A 17,500-nucleotide genomic window follows, 5' to 3' on the forward strand; every position below is an offset into this window, starting at 1 on the left:
TATTAATAATTCAAGTTATTTTAACTGGTTTTCTTGGAAGAAAATAAACATGACAAAAGTTTGACTCGCAAACACTACACACTTCCTCAGTCTATCAAGCGTTCGTCGTGTGTCAAATAAACAGCAGAGAAGTTTAGTGTTAATTGATGCGCAGTTCATATGAAAGTGAGCGCCTGGCGAATTCATAGACATACTCTAAAAGTCAGCGGTGGGAGGGACAGAGGAAATAGTCATCAGTTTGGGATAGCCTATTAACTTGAAGCGAGAGCAGCTGGAAATATCCAATCACTTCAAGTTTCCATTCACTCTGCAACTCTACAATAATTGCTTCGGTTACAGGAATGATACAGGTGTTTGGGACTGAATGCGACTCAGACTTGACCAGGGGAAATGAATGTAAAGGGCAGCGGGACTCTTCTGAGGATTCTTATGATGTTTGTCTTCTTCTCACGAAGTTTGCAGTGGACTTACAGGGAGCATCAGGATGATGCCAACAGGTAGGCTATACCACGCGTCGCGCGCCCTGGGTATTTGTTTGATGGGTTTGGATTTGACATTACGCACGGTGCTGTTGATATCAAGAGAAACATTGTACGGGATACTTGGGTTATATTGTGCTAGGTTGTATATTATTTATCCTGAAGGACGTGCATTAATAGCCTAATGTTATTATTTTACAGTGAAGTCTGTTCTGAGAACAAGATTGCCACAACCAAATATCCTTGCTTAAAACCAACTGGAGAGGTGACAACTTGTTACAGGTAGGCTCATTTAAGTTTCTAATATTCCATTGCAATGTAGAATATTATTCTCTCTTGTGAGCTGAGATTACGGCACTAAATTATAATTGCCTTTTTGTGTGTGGGGGGGGGGGGATCAAATAATACAATATATAGGCTAGTTGTTTTGCTGCTGTGATGCTGCATATTAATTGATAATGACCCATAGATTCACTGTTGCTATGGAAATCATTCCAAAGGATACAGTAGTTTCAAGTGAGCAAATGGAATTGGAACCATAATTTATCAATCATGTGTCATCAATGATCCTGGCCTATATAGCATTTGGGAACAAACCTTCAGTGACCAGAGTTGTAAACGGCTTCATGGGATAGCCGATGCTTTTATGAATTGATTAACCATATTGGCTAAAATATTGAATGATACGTCATGTAAGGTAGACGTCAGTTACCATAAACCAATAAATACACCAAAAGATGTCTAGATATGTTTTGTCGTTTTTCCTAAAGCAGAAGTGTAGGTGGTTGAAATAAACCTATAATTTGTCTAATTGCTTTCATGTAATGGTATTGGGCAATGTGTCAATAATTATTGGAAAGTCATTGATGTAATTACATTATAATAGGTCAACACACAGATTAGATGGATGCACTGTGCTTTGTTAGAAGGTAAATCCATCTAAAACTGAACCCCTTTGCAACGGGGTGTCTGTCCATAACCGTGAGAGACTCATTACTCTGCTGCATTTCCTGTCTGGCACTGGCGGGGAATGACACACGTAACTTCATCATGTTATTCCAGCCCCCTGTTTGTGATGTGGTCTTTAAATGATTACTGTGGTTGTTGCGTAGACTCACTGTTGTCTTCATACGTTGTTTATTTAACTAACGAGAGAAAGTCTGGTGTTACAGGAGGAAAGAAATGTGGCTACGTATCTGAGGCAGCTGGGTGCATTTCAGTCCACCTGCATTGTAACAAGTTACCACATGATAGGCTGCCTGTCAGCTCTCTCACTGTGTTGAAATGTGTGTAGGATGTCTCTCCATCGTCATGCCAGGCATTGCTCAAGAGTTTATCACCAACATTAGTTGGTATTCCTTCCCTTTCGTAAGAATCTGTCTTTTACATCTTAACTCATGGTTGTGGGCTCTGCTAATACGGACCATGGGCTAACTTGACCCTGTCTCTCTATCTGGCATAGGAATGACTGAGGCATGTTTAAATGGAACAAGGGTAGGCACATTTTGCCTGTTTTTTTTTTGTTGTGTATGTAACAGTTGGACTTTTACAGTGATGGTATTTGGATTGAGTGTCTGTTGGAGAAAGAAGAGAGATTCATTAGGTGCTGCTATGTTTTATTGGCAAATACATCTACCAATAAATGTTATTCTGGAAAAAGGAGGGTAACGACCCTTCTGAAACGGTGTCTGACAACTATAACAGATAATAGGTGAGACAACTAGGAAGAGCTTGTTTGGACCCTCCACTTTATATCTGTGCTACTTAGTGTATTTAAATACACGTTTGTTTATGACTTTCCTAAATACATTTGAGAATACACAAGGTAAAGATGACATTAACTTGATTTATTGCAAACATTGTCTAGCCTACAGCTAGTTGCCAGCCGTCTTCCACGGGAGAACACTGTCTAGCCTACAGCTAGTTGCCAGCCGTCTTCCACGGGAGAACTCTGTCTAGCCTACAGCTAGTTGCCAGCTGTCTTCCACGGGAGAACACTGTCTAGCCTACAGCTAGCTACTAGCCATCTTCCACGGGAGAGCACTGTCTAGCCTACAGCTAGTTGCCAGCCGTCTTCCACGGGAGAACACTGTCTAGCCTACAGCTAGTTGCCAGCCGTCTTCCACGGGAGAACTCTGTCTAGCCTACAGCTAGTTGCCAGCCGTCTTCCACGGGAGAACACTGTCTAGCCTACAGCTAGCTGCTAGCCATCTTCCACGGGAGAACACTGTCTAGCCTACAGCTAGCTGCTAGCCGCTAGCCATCTTCCACGGGAGAGCACTGTCTAGCCTACAGCTAGCTGCTAGCCATCTTCCACGGGAGAACACTGTCTAGCCTACAGCTAGCTGCTAGCCGCTAGCCATCTTCCACGGGAGAGCACTGTCTAGCCTACAGCTAGCTACTAGCCATCTTCCACGGGAGAACACTGTCTAGCCTACAGCTAGCTACTAGCCATCTTCCACGGGAGAACACTGTCTAGCCTACAGCTAGCTGCTAGCCGCTAGCCATCTTCCACGGGAGAGCACTGTCTAGCCTACAGCTAGCTGCTAGCCATCTTCCACGGGAGAACACTGTCTAGCCTACAGCTAGTTGCTAGCCGTCTTCCACGGGAGAGCACTGTCTAGCCTACAGCTAGCTGCTAGCCATCTTCCGCGGGAGAACACTGTCTAGCCTACAGCTAGTTGCCAGCCGTCTTCCGCGGGAGAGCACTGTCTAGCCTACAGCTAGTTGCCAGCCGTCTTCCGCGGGAGAACACTGTCTAGCCTACAGCTAGCTTCTAGCCATCTTCCGCGGGAGAGCTCTGTCTGCATACAGCTAGCTTCGAGCCATCTTCCGCGGGAGAGCTCTGTCTGCATACAGCTAGGCCCGAGAGAGGAGAAACAGAGTGCTTCCAGCCATGCCACGGTCACACTTAATTGATATGTGGCGTGTAATTGTTGATTTGTTGTTCTTCCAAATATTGATGGTGGTCTCAAGCAGTTTGTTGTCCTGCTCATATCCTTCCTTCTCCTCTCCTAACCTCTCCTATCCTCCCTTCTCCTCTCCTAACCTCTCCTATCCTCCCCTCTCCTCTCTTCTCCTCTCCTAACCTCTCCTCCCCTCCTAAGCCGAGGCATTCCTGGGTAAATCCGTTAGTTTACTCTAAACGGACTTACGGCCATAGAATCAGTAACATGCATAAGGATATCTTCTCCAACATTTTTCTCCTGTCCTTGTCCTCGTTATCTACCCCCTTGCAAGTCTGTGGTTATTTTCAACGAGTTTCTCCCCTCCTTCTTTCCACTCATTTTCCTCCCCCTCATCCTCTCCCCCTGCAACTCTGTGGATAGCTTCAACATGTTTTTCCTCATCCTCTCCCCCTGCAACTCTGTGGATAGCTTCAACATGTTTTTCCTCATCCTCTCCCCCTGCAACCCTGTGGATAGCTTCAACATGTTTTTCCTCGTCCTCTCCCCCTGCAACTCTGTGGATAGCTTCAACATGTTTTTCCTCATCCTCTCCCCCTGCAACTCTGTGGATAGCTTCAACATGTTTTTCCTCATCCTCTCCCCCTGCAACTCTGTGGATAGCTTCAACATGTTTTTCCTCGTCCTCTCCCCCTGCAACTCTGTGGATAGCTTCAACATGTTTTTCCTCGTCCTCTCCCCCTGCAACTCTGTGGATAGCTTCAACATGTTTTTCCTCATCCTCTCCCCCTGCAACTCTGTGGATAGCTTCAACATGTTTTTCCTCATCCTCTCCCCCTGCAACTCTGTGGATAGCTTCAACATGTTTTTCCTCATCCTCTCCCCCTGCAACCCTGTGGATAGCTTCAACATGTTTTTCCTCATCCTCTCCCCCTGCAACTTTGCTATCTTTCTCAACATTTTTCTCCTCTCCCCGTCTTCTACCCCCCCCTGACACTCCATAATTTCCCCCCAAAATGAATCCTCTCCTCCACTGCCTGTCCTCTTGTCTTCTCCAAAATGTTTCTCCTCTTCTTTACTCGCAAGACAGCGATGACCCCTAGAGGACCACGCACTTCATCTGACCTGAACACTAAATCATCTCCCCAAAACTATTTTAATGGTCTCTTCATAATAAAATGTTGCATTTACAGAAAAGTGCTAAATGGAGACAAGTGTTTTTATCTGGCTGCTTTTCAAATCAAATCACATGTATATTAGTCACGTGCAAAATACACCTTACAGTGAAATGTTTACTTACTAGCCCCTAACAAACAATGCAGTTGAATAAAAAATAAGAATAATAAATAAAAGTAACAAGTAATTAAAGAGCAACAGTAAAATAACAATAGTGAGACTATATATAGGGAGGTACCGGTACAGAGTCAATGTGCGGGGGCACATAACATTAGCCGAGGTATTATGTACATGTACAGTCGTGGCTAAAAGTTTTGAAAATGACACAAATACTAATTTTCACAAAGTCTGCTGCCTCAGTTTGTATGATGGTAATTTGCATATACTCCAGAATGTTTAGAAGAGTGATCAGATGAATTGCAATTAATTGCAAAGTCCCTCTTTGCCATGCAAATGAACTGAATCCCCCCCCCAAAAAAAAAACATTTCCACTGCATTTCGGCCCTGCCACAAAAGGACCAGCTGACATCATGTCAGTGATTCTCTCGTTAACACAGGTGTGAGTGTTGACGAGGACAAGGCTGGAGATCACTCTGTCATGCTGATTGAGTTTGAAAAACAGACTGGAAGCTTCAAAAGGAGGGTTGTGCTTTGAATCATTGTTATTCCTCTGTCAACCATGGTTACCTGCAAGGAAACAAGTGCCGTCATCATTGCTTTGCACTAAAAGTGCTTCACAGGCAAGGATATTGCTGCCAGTAAGATTGCACATAAATTTGCCATTTATCAGATCATCAAGAACTTCAAGGAGAGCGGTTCAATTGTTGTGAAGAAGGCTTCACGGTGCCCAAGAAAGTCCAGCAAGCGCCAGGACCATCTCCTAAAGATGATTTAGCTGCGGGATTGGGGCACCACCAGTACAGAGCTTGCTCCGGAATGGCAGCAGGCAGGTGTGACTGCATCTGCACGCACAGTGAGGCGAAGACTTTTGGAGGATGGCCTGGTGTCCAGAAAGCCTGCAAAGAAGCCTCTTCTCTCCAGGAAAAACATCAGGGACAGACTGATATTCTGCAAAAGGTACAGGGATTGGACTGCTGAGGACTGGGGCAAAGTCTTTTTTTTTATGAAACCCCTTTCTGATTGTTTGGGGCATCTGGAAAAAAGCTTGTCCGGAGACGACAAGGTGAGCGTTACCATCAGTCCTGTGAGACCATTGAGACCAATGGTCTCACAGGACTTTTGCCATAAGGCAAAAGTGATAACTAAGTGGCTCGGAACAAAACATCAATATTTTGGGTCCATGGCCAGGAAACTCCCCAGACCTTAATCCCATTGAGAACTTGTGGTCAATCCTCAAGAGGCGAGTGGACAAACAAAACCCCACAAATTCTGACAAACTCCATGCATTGATTATGCAAGAATGGGCTGCCATCAGTCGGGATGTGGCCCAGAAGTTAATTGACAGCATGCCAGGGTGGATTGCAGAGGTCTTGAAAAAGAAGGGTCAACACTGCAAATATTGACTCTTTGCATCAACTTGATGTAATTGACAATAAAAGCCTTTGACACTTATGAAATGCTTGTAATTATACTTCAGTATTCCATAGTAACATCTGACAAAAATATCTAAAGACATTGAAGCAGCAAACTTTGAAAATTAATATTTGTGTCCTTCTCAAAACTTTTGGGCAAGACTGTACAGTTGAAGTTGTAAGTTCACATACACCTGAGCCAAATACGTTTTAACTCAGTTTTTCACAATTCCTGACATTTAATCCTTGTAAAAATTCCCTGTCTTTGGTCAGTTAGGATCACCACTTTATTGTAAGAATGTGAAATGTCAGAATAATAGTAGAGATAATGATTTATTTCAGCTTTTATTTACTTCACATCGCATTCCCAGTGGGTCAGAAGTTTACATACACTCATTTAGTCAATCAGAACCTTCTAAAGCCATGACATTATTTTCTGAAAAATTCCAAGCTGTTTAAAGGCACAGTCAACTTAGTGTACGTAACCTTCTGACCCACTGGAATTGTGATACAGTGAAGTAATCTGTCGGTAAACAATTGTTGGAAAAATTACTTGTGTCACGCACAAAGTAGATTTCCTAACTGACTTGCCAAGACTATAGTTTGTTAATAAGAAATTTGTGGAGTGGTTGAAAAAGGAGTTTTAATGACTCCAACCTAAGTGTATGTAAACTTCCGACTTCAACTGTAGGTAGAGTTATTAAAGTGACTATGCATAGATGATAACAACAGAGAGTAGCAGCGGAGTATAAGAGGGGGGATGTAAATAGTCTGGGTAGCCATTTGATTAGGCGTTCAGGAGTCTTATGGCTTGGGGGTAGAAGCTGGTAGAAGCTGTTTAGAAGCCTTTTGCACCTAGACTTGGCGCTCCTGTACTGCTTGCCGTGCTGTAGCAGAGAGAACAGTGTATGACTAGGGTGGATGTAGGCTTTGACAATTCTTAGGGCCTTCCTCTGACACCACCTGGTATAGAGGTCCTGGATGGTAGAAAGCTGTGCCCCAGTGATGTACTGGGCCGTACGCACTAACCTCTGTAGTGTCTTGAGGTCGAGCAGTTGCCATACCAGGCAGTGATGCAACCAGTCAGGATGCTCTCGATGGTGCGCTGTAGAACCCTTTGGGGGTCTGAGGACCCATGCCAGATCTTTTCAGTCTCCTGAGGGGGAATATGCTTTGTCGTGCCCTCTTTATGACTGTCTTGGTGTCCTTGGACCATGTTAGTTTGTTGGTGATGTGGACACCAAGGGACATGAAGCTCTCAACCTGCTCCACTACAGTCCCGTCGAGAATGGGGGCGTGCTCAGCCCTTCTTTTCCTGTAGTCCACAATCATCTCCTTTTGTCTTGACCATGTTGAGGGAGAGGTTGTTGTCCTGGCACCACACGGCCAGGTCTCTGACCTCCTCCCTACAGGCTGTCTCGTCATTCTCGGTGATCAGGCCTACCACTGTTGTGTCATCGGCAAACTTAATGATGGTGTTGGAGTCGTGCCTGGCCGTGCAGTCATTGGTGAACGGAGTACAGGAGGGGACTGAGCATGTGTGTTGAGGATCAGAGTAGCGGATGTGTTGTTACCTACCCTTACCACCTGGGGGGGGGGGTGTCAGGAAGTCCAGAATCCAGTTGCAGAGGGAGGTGTTTAATCCCAGGGTCCTTATCTTATTGATGAGCTTTGAGGGTACTATGGTGTTGAATTCTGAGCTGTAGTCAATGAATAGCATTCGCACATGTGTTCCTTTTGTCCATGTGGGAAAGGGCAGTGTGGAGTGCAATAGAGATTGCATCATCTGTGGATCTGTTGGGCTGGTATGCAAATTAGGGTGGGTCTAGGGTTACTGTGATAGTAGTGTTGATGTGAGCCATGACCAGCCTTTCAAAGCACTTCACGGCTACAGACGTGAGTGCTACGGGTCGGTAGTAATTTTGGCAGGTTACCTTAGTGTTCTTGCGCACAGGGACTATGGTGGTCTGCTTAAAACATGTTGGCATTACAGACTTGGACAGGGAGAGGTTAAAAATGTCAGTGAAGATACTTGCTAGTTGGTCAGCGCATGCTCACAGTAATCCATTTGGCCCTGCAGCCTTGTGAACATTGACCTTTTTAAAGGTGTTACTCACATTGGCTGCGGAGAGCGTGATCACACAGTCTTCTGGAACAGCTGGTGCTATCATGCATGTTTCAGTGTTATTTGCCTCAAAACGAGCATAGAAGTAGTTTAGCTCGTCTAGTAGGCTCGTGTCACTGGGCAGCTCTTGGCTGTGCTTCCATGACTTCTGGTCAGGGTATGTACGTACGGTCACTGTGGGGATGACCTCATCGATGCACTTATTGATGAATACAAAGACTGATGTGGTGTACTCCTCAATGCCATCGGAGGAGTCCCGGATCATATTCCAGTCTGTGCTAGAAAAACAGTCCTGTAGCTTAGCATCTGCTTCGTCTGACCACTTTTTTTATTGATCAAGTCACACGGAATACAGCTCACTGAGTGCAGTCAGCATCAGTCTGTGGTGGTATGTAAGACAGCTATGAAAAATAGATGAAAACTCTCTTGGTAGATTGTGTGGTCTCCAGCTTCTCATGAGATACTACATCTTAGACGAGCAAAACCTTGAGACTTCCTTAGATATCGTGCACCAGCTGTTATTTACAAAAAGACATAGTCCGCCGCCCCTTGTCTTACCTGACGCCACTGTTCTATCCTGCCGGTACATCGTATAACCAGCCAGCTGTATGTTGATAATATCGTCGTTCAGCCATGACTCAGTGAAGCATCAGATATTACAGTTTTGACCCGTTGGTAGGTTAATCTTCCGCGTAGGTCATCGGTTTTATTTTCCGAAGTTTGCACATTTGCTAGCAGAATGGTTTATTCGATCGCCTACGAAATCCCAGAAGGCAGTCTGCCCTCCAGCCCCTTTTTCTCTGCCTTCTCTTCACGCCTTCTCTTCACTTTCCCGGGAAAGCAGTTTGTCATTCATGTCGGGCTCGTCAGACTCGTTAAAGGAAGAAAAGGATTCTGCCAGTCCGTGGTGAGTAATCACAGTTCTGATATCCAGAAGTTATTTTCAGTCATAAGAGACGGTAGCAGCAACATTATGTACAAAATAAGTTACAAACAATGCAAACAAACAAACAAAAAACAATTGGATAGGAACTTGTAAAATGTCCGCCTTCTTCTCCGGCGCCATCTTAATGGAGACAAGTGTTTTTCTCTGGAATTCTGTTGTAGCACATTGCTGCAGCACCAATGCTAACTTGATGAAGTGTTTTACCCCATCGGCTGTCCTTGACTGACATATTGTTATTTGCAGGAGTCGTGACTGTATCTCTACCAATGGATTTACACTTGCTTTCGTTTTTAAAGCCTGGTAATGTTCAAACACTGAGCTTACTGCTGAATGTCTGTGAAATGTATCACTTATAATGAGTCTCTGTCAAACAACATGATCTCTTTCACCTTGCCAATAGTTATACATTCATTGACAGAATTTATTACTTTAGTACTCCGTCTGTCTCTCTCTCTCTCTCTCTCTCTCTCTCTCTCTCTCTCTCTCTCTCTCTCTCTCTCTCTCTCTCTCTCTCTGTCTCTCTCTCGCGCTCTCTCTCTCTCTCTCTGTCTCTCTCTCGCTCTCTCTCTCTCTCTCCCAGTCTCTCTCTCTCTCCCAGTCTCTCTCTCTCTCCCAGTCTCTCTCTCTCTCCCAGTCTCTCTCTCTCTGCCTCTCTCCCAGTCTCTCTCTCTCCCAGTCTCTCTCGCTCTCTCCCAGTCTCTCTCGCTCTCTGCCTTTCTCTCGCTCTCTGCCTCTCTCTCGCTCTCTGCCTCTCTCGCTCTCTGCCTCTCTCTCTCTGCTCATGTCTGCTGGACCTCTCCTCTTGTCTTACATAACACTCATGCGTGCTTTTGCATTTTTGAATCACAATTATATGTGTTAAGTGCCATGAAATAATCCTACTCCCTCTATCAAACACACACTCACTCCAAACATCTGTCAACAAGACAAAGCCCTGAGATTGCTGTTGTCAACTGGCCCATATTGTCATCCCACCCATTACAGCGGTGCAATGAAGGATCTAGCCAGGGAAGGGGACAGAGGATAGAGCAGGAAAGGGCTTGGTTTCTCTTTGCATTTCCTTCGACCATATGTATTGTCTGTTCTCTTGGCTATGACTGAGAGAAGTGTTGGTTTTACAGTTAAATATTCTGAAATGACACAAGATGTTCAGAAATGTAAAGTCGGAATTAAGGATTGGAATCTGCAGTAGGGAGAAACAGCGCCACTGGCCACCCAGTGGTCACCCTGCGCCACTGTTGTTATTGTTATTGTTGTTGCTGAGCTGGGGAGCGTTGTGCAGCATGGTGAAAACAAGGCAGTACATATTAAGCTCTTCTGTCGAGGTGTGAAATGATGTCGGGGGGGGGGGGGCGTTCGTTATTTGCAGTAACGTCTTCGTCATTGTAATATCATAAACAGACGTGGCAATATTACAAGTAATGCATTCAATAAAGTGAAATGGCTTTGTCGAAACCTTGTTTCGAAACTATTGGTTCTTTGCAATATGTCCTTGTAAGGAGTCTTCATTGTAAATCAGGCATGCATGTAAAATGCCATCGAGCTGAGTGTTTTTGATTTCTTCCTGAAACAGCCTTGGAAACCTCTGCGTGTGTGTATTGTAACTATGAGTTTGACAGAAATATTGGGCATTTTACCAGTGATTAATATCCGTCACAGACATCCAGACCAGATGTTTTTTTATTGGTGGAAACCTTGATGCATGTTACTGCTGTCATCCTATTTGGAACGACCAGTCAGTTGAATTCTCTAGAATTAGTCTACCATTCATGGCAGTCAGTCATGGCGGACTACGGTAAAAGTATGCAGCTCAAAATGTAGCAATTGGGTAACAGGAAGTGTGCGCGCATGTGTTTAATTGTTACCCCATGAGACCCTAAGGCGAAGCAGTGATGAATTTGCTGTATATTTTATTCTATTCTAAACACTATTCTCAAGATGAATGTCTCACAAGAGAGTCTTTCTGATTCTAAACTCACACAAGAGTCTAGAAGTGTCTGTAGTGTCTGAAAATGTGAATGGAGGCACGTTTTCATGTATTAATCTCAGTGTGTTGAATTGATAAATCATTTCAAGTTTAGTTTTTTTTCTTCTTTCTAATCTGAGCTTCAGTGGAATAAAACTGTATCTAATGAATAAATAAGTAGCTCACATAATTGCTTTTATAAGCCAGGAACTAAGCGTAGGAGTATGGAACAAACTCAAAACACTCTTTCCCAAAAGCTCTTAACTTGGACAGAAACAGGATTTACTCAAATTAGCTACACGCAGCAGATGGTTCCTGATGAAAATTGTTACAATCAATTCAAGTTCAGAATGATAAATACCTTGGTCTAGCCCTTTATACAGTCAATGTTCAGTCCAATATCTTAACATGATGGTTGACGGTTTCCATTCTCACAACGGCTAATACTGATGTTTATTTTGTTAGCAGGTGTTTAGCTAGTTTTATGTTTCATTAGTCGTACGTATGGGACACGCCTGGTATACATCGTCCAACAAAATGCTTTGCTTGCAGGTTTCTTCTGGAAAATGCAACAAAAATAAACAATAAAATATAAGAATAGTAACATAAAGAAAATTGCTCGGTAGAATAGACATTTTAGCATCAGTGTAATGCAGGAACGCATAATTTGAAGTCCAATATTTACATGTATTGGGGAAGAGTGGAATGGGGACCGTGTATAAATTGAGCCGTATAATAAGTCTGGTAGCTGTGTGTGTGTGTGTGTAGCATGACTGTATATTGCACAGTGGCCGTGAAAAGCCCCCTTTTAAAATGTTCTCTATTTTATGCCACCTATTAGGTGTGTCACGACTCCGACCGACGGTGGTTCCCCTTCCCGTTCGGGTGGCGCTCGGCGGTCGTCGTCGCCGGCCTACTAGCTGCCAGCGATTCTTTCCTCCCCCTCCTTATGTGTTTATTGGTTACACCTGTTTTGAGTTAGTTGTAATTAGTTGGGCTTTATTAGTCAACCGGCCCGCCCGGTTCTTTGTGCGGGATTAATTATTGTAACCTTTGTGTTTGGTGTAGACGAACGTGTTAGTTTATATTAGTGGAGTTTGCTGGACAGTTTTCGTCCCCCGTGTCTCGGACATTTGTTTTGACGGGTTGGCCGTTGTTCACCTTGTGTGCATTAAAAGAGCACTATATTGAACTCTCTCTGTTTCTCTGCGTGTCAGGCATAGGTGGCAGGGTGGCAGGGAAGTCAGGCGCAGGAGAGTCAAAATGAGTGTAAAATGGAGTCTTTTAATAAAGTACACGTAACATGCTCCATCACACTAAAATGTACACATACAAACAAACAAACATGGGTACGAGGACCCGACGCGTACCTATACAACAAGCAACTACACTGACAATAGAACAATCTCTGACAAAGACATGAGGGGAAACAGAGGGTTAACCTCTTGAAACTCCCCATCCCGGATCCGGGATTGTGACTAAGCCTCAGGCTCATTAGCATAACGCAACGTTAACGATTTCTGAAAATCGCAAATAAAATTAAAATAATGCGTTTGCTCTCAAGCTTAGCCTTTTCTTAACAACACTGTCATCTCAGATTTTCAAAATATGCTTTTGAACCATAGAAATTGACTAATTTGTGTAAGAGTATGCTAAGCTAGCATAGCATTTTGTGTAGCATGTAGCACGCAACATTTTCACAAAAGCCAGATAACCAAATAAATAAAATCATTTACCTTTTGAAGAGCTTCTGATGTTTTCAATGAGGAGACTCCCAGCCACATACCAGATGCGCAGTGTTTCCTGAAAGCGTCTGTGTGTAGGAGAAATCGTTCCGTTTTCTACATTGCGCCTGGCTACCGAAACGAACCGAAAATGCAGTCACCTACAACGTGAAACTTTTTCCGGATTAACTACATAATATCGACGAAACATGGCAAACGTTGTTTGGAATCAATCCTCAAGGTGTTTTTTCACATATCTCTTCATTGACATGCAGTTCGTGGAAGCTTGCTTCTCTCTCTGTGCCCCATGGAAAAATACTGGCAGGTGACTTTTGCGCACCAATTTCGGCGCAGGACACCGGGCGGACACGTGGTAAATGTGGTCTCTTATGGTCAATCTTCCAACGATCTGCCTACAAATACGTCACAATGCTGCAGACACCTTGGGGAAACGACAGAAAGGGCAGACTCATTCCTCTTGCGTTCACAGCCATATAAGGAGATCATGAAAGACAGAGCCTCAAAAATCCTTGTCATTTCCTGGATGCCAAGTCATCTTGGCTTTGCCTGAAGCTCACGTTAAAGGGCACGCACAGAGAATATATTTGTATTTCTGGACACGTCAGAGTGTTTTCTTTCGAACAGTAGCAATTATATGCATAGTCGAGCATCTTTTTGTGACAAAATATCTTGTTTAAAACGGGAACGTTTTTCTTCCAAAAATGAAATAGCGCCACCATAGGTGTAAGAGGTTAAATACACAACAGGTAATGAATGGGATTGGAAACGGGTGTGTGGGAAGACAAGACAAAACCAATGGAAAATGAAAAATGGATCAATGATGGCTAGAAGACCGGTGACGTCGAACGCCGAGCACCGCCCGAACAAGGAGAGGCAACGACTTCGGCAGAAGTCGTGACACTGCGCCTGACTTCCCACTCACGACACCCAGAGCGTTACAAGCTGCAACAACTCCAACCAAACAGTTCCTGTAGTTGTTGATCTCACGTCGCTCTGGAGGAATTTTGGCCCTGTCTTCCATGCAGAACTGCTGTAACTCTGTAAACCCACAAAATACAGTTTGCCCGGCGTTAAGGAGGTGAACAGCTCATGGCTAGGGTGTGGGGTCCTTGATTATGCTGCATGCCTTACTCAGGCACCGTTTTCAGTAGATGTCCTTGATGGGTGGGAGCAAGATCCCTACTGGGCCGTTTTCACCACCTGCTGGAGGACCTTGCGGTCGTGGATGAAGCAATTCCTGTACCAGGCCATAATGCCGGGGCGGCGTGCCAAGTTTCTTCATCCGCGTTGGGAAGTAAAGACGCTGTTGGACTCTTGACAAGATTGGTAGTGTTGTTGGTCCATGTCAAGTCCTCAGTGATGTGGATGTGGAAGAACATAAAACTTGTGACAACTTAAAACTACTGCAGTCTCGTTGATGTGGATCGGGTCATATTCCCTCCTCTGCTTCCTGAAGTCAACGATCAACTCCTTTTGTTTTGTTGATGTTGAGAGGTTATTGGCATGACACCACAATGTCAGTTCACTTACCTCATCCCAGTAGACTTGAACATCATCTATGAACATTTGAACATCTTGGCCATGTTCTGTTATAATCTCCACCCGGCACAGCCAGAAGAGGACTGGCCACCCCTCATAGCCTGGTTCCTCTCTAGGTTTCTTCCTAGGTTCTGGCCTTTCTAGGGAGTTTTTCCTAGCCACCGTGCTTCTACACCTGCATTGCTTGCTGTTTTGGGTTTTAGGCTGGGTTTCTGTAAAGCACTTTGTGACATCAGCTGATGTAAGGCTTTATAAATAAATTTGATTGACTTGCTGTTTCATGCCTACCACCGTGGTGTTGACAGCAAATCTGATGGGTGAACAGAGAATACAGCAGATGACTGAGGACGAACCATGGGGCGCCCCAGTGTGGAGGTGGTGTTGTTGCCAATCCTAACAGCATGTGTTCTGCCTGTCAGGAAGTCCAGGATCCAGTTGTATAGGGTGGTGTCCAGTCCCAGGGCTCTGAGCTTGGTGATGACCTTGGAGGGAACAATAGTGTTGAATGCTGAACTGTAGTCAATGAACAGCATTCTCACATCGGTGTCCCTCTTGTCCAGATGTGTTACGGTCGTGTGAAAAGCGATGGAAATGGCATCTTCTGTGGATCTGTTGGAGTGGTAGGGGAATTGGAGTGGGTCCAGTGTGCTGGCATGGTGGCTTTAATGTGGGCCATGACCAGCCTCTCAAAGCGCTTTATGATGACCGAGGTGAGCGTGACGGTGCAATAATAATTTGGGCATGTCACTTTGTTTTGGGCACTGGGATGATGGTGTCCTTAAAGCAGATGGGAACTACAGCCTGGGACAAGGACACAATCTTAGAAAAAAGGGTTCTGTGGCTCTCCCTAAAGGAGAACTCTTTGAAGTACCCTTTTTGGATCCAGGTAGAACCCTATTGGGTTCCATGTAAAACAAAATAGTTCTACCTGGAACCAAAAAGGGTTCTCCTATGGGGAGAGCCGAATAACCTTTTTTTTTCTAAGTGTGCAGGTTGAAGATTTCAGAGAAGATGACCACCAACTGGTCAGCACACACTCTGAGGATGCGGCCGGGGATGCCATCTCGGATGGCGGCTTTGTGAGTATTCACTCTTTTGAGAGTTTTCCCCACATCAGCCTTGAAGAGCGAAAGCACCTGGTCGTCTGGAGCAGCGAGAGTCTTCCTGGCTCGGTATTGTCTGCCTCAAACCATGCGTAGATTGTGTTAAGCTCATCTGGGAGGAAGGCGTTGGTGGGCACCACACAGCTGGATTTGCTTTTGTCGTCCGTGATAGTCTGTAGTCCTGGCCACATGCGTCGCCCGTCTGAGTTGTCCAACATCAATTCAAGTTGGAGTCTGTATTGTCTTTTTCCTAATGGATTTACGGAGCTCGTACCTGCTTGTCTTGTACACGCCGCACACGCCGCACTTCACCCAGTCATCAGAGTTCGTTCGGCTGACATTGAATGCTGCAGTACGGGTTCTCAGCATGGTATGAATATCTCTGTTCATTCAGGGTTTTTGGTTGGGAAATGGGTCAACACATTTCATCAACACATTTCCTAATGAAGCTGTCGATGTATTGAAGCCGGAAGTTTACACTTAGGTTGGAGTGACTGAAACTCGTTTTTCAACCACTCCACAAATTTCTTGTTAACAAACTATAGTTTTGGCAAGTCGTTTAGGACATTTACTTTGTTCATGACACACAATTTTTCCAACAATTGTTTACAGACAGATTATTTCAATTATAATTCACTACAATTCCAGTGGGTTAGAAGTTTACAAACACTAAGTTGACTGTGCCTCTAAACAGCTTGAAAAATTCCAGAAAATGATGTCATGAATTTAGAAGCTTCTGATAGTCTAATAGACATAATTTGAGTCAATTGGAGGTGTACCTGTGGATGTATTTCAAGGCCTACCTTCAAACTAAATGCTTCTTTGCTTGACATCATGGGAAAATTGTACACCTCCACAAGTCTGGTTCATCCATGGGAGCAATTTCCAAATGCCTGAAGGTACCACGTTCATCTGTACAAATAATAGTACGCAAGTATAAACACCATGGGACCACGCAGCCGTCATACCGCTCAGGAAGGAGATGCGTTCTCTCTCCTAGAGATGAACATACTTTTGTGCGAAAAGTGCAAATCAATCCCAGAACAACAGCAAAGGACCTTGTGAAGATGCTGGAGGAAACGGGTACAAAAGTATCTATATCCACAGTGAAATGAGTCCTATATCGACATAACCTGAAAGGTCACTCAGCCAGGAAGAAGCCACCGCTCCAAAACCGCCATAAAAAAGCCAGACTACGGTTTGCAACTGCACATGGGGACAAATATCGTACTTTTTAGAGAAATGTCCTATGGTCTGTTTGACCATCGCTATGGTTGGAGGAAAAAGGGGGATGCTTGCAAGCCGAGGAACACCATCCCAACCGTGAAGCACGGGGGTGGCAGCATCATGTTGTGGGGGTGTTTTGCTGCAGGAGGGACTGGTGCACTTCACAAAATAGATGGCATCATGGGGGAGGAAAATTATGTGGATGTATTTAAGCAGCATCTCAAGACAGTCAGGAAGTTAAAGCTTGGTCGCAAATGGGTCTTCTAAATGGACAATGACCCCAAGCATACTTCCAAAGTTGTGGCAAAATGGCTTAAGGACAACAAAGTCAAGGTATTGGAGTGGCCATCACAAAGCCCTGACCTCAATCCTATAGAAAATGTGTGGGCAGAACTAAAAAAGCATGTGCAAGCAAGGAGGCCTACAAACCTGACTCAGTTACACCAGCTCTGTCAGGAGGAATGGGCCAAAATTCACCCAACTTATTGTGGGAAGCTTGTGGAAGGCAACCCAAAACGTTTTGATCCAAGTTAAACAATTTAAGGGCAATGCTACCAATAAATCCTTCTCTCTACTATTATTCTGACATTTCACATTCTTAAAATGAAGTGGTGATCCTACTGACCTAAGACAGGGAAATTTTACTAGGATTAAATGTCAGAAATTGTGAAACATTTAATGAACTCAGTTTATTTGGCTAAGGTGTATGTAAACTTCCAATTTCAACTGTACCTTAATGTACATGGATGAGTCCTG

At 44.4% G+C, this 17,500-nt stretch overlaps 1 protein-coding gene across 3 annotated transcripts in view; it reads left to right on the top strand.

Moving 5' to 3' along the window:
* Window positions 1-207: 207 nt before the first annotated feature.
* Window positions 208-17,500, top strand: part of ccbe1 (collagen and calcium binding EGF domains 1) — a 128,071-nt gene continuing 110,778 nt past the window's right edge. For 2 of the 3 annotated variants that reach the window (XM_064977341.1, XM_064977343.1), the window contains exons 1-2: window positions 209-497; window positions 681-761. In XM_064977341.1, coding sequence (XP_064833413.1) covers window positions 391-497; window positions 681-761 — 188 coding nt within the window. In that variant the 5' untranslated portion in view covers window positions 209-390. Of the gene's footprint in view, window positions 498-680; window positions 762-17,500 lie in introns of all 3 variants that reach the window. The other variant, XM_064977342.1, reaches the window with a different exon arrangement.

The sequence above is a fragment of the Oncorhynchus masou genome, chromosome 11, assembly GCF_036934945.1.
Source record: "Oncorhynchus masou masou isolate Uvic2021 chromosome 11, UVic_Omas_1.1, whole genome shotgun sequence".
Classification (NCBI taxonomy): domain Eukaryota; kingdom Metazoa; phylum Chordata; class Actinopteri; order Salmoniformes; family Salmonidae; genus Oncorhynchus; species Oncorhynchus masou.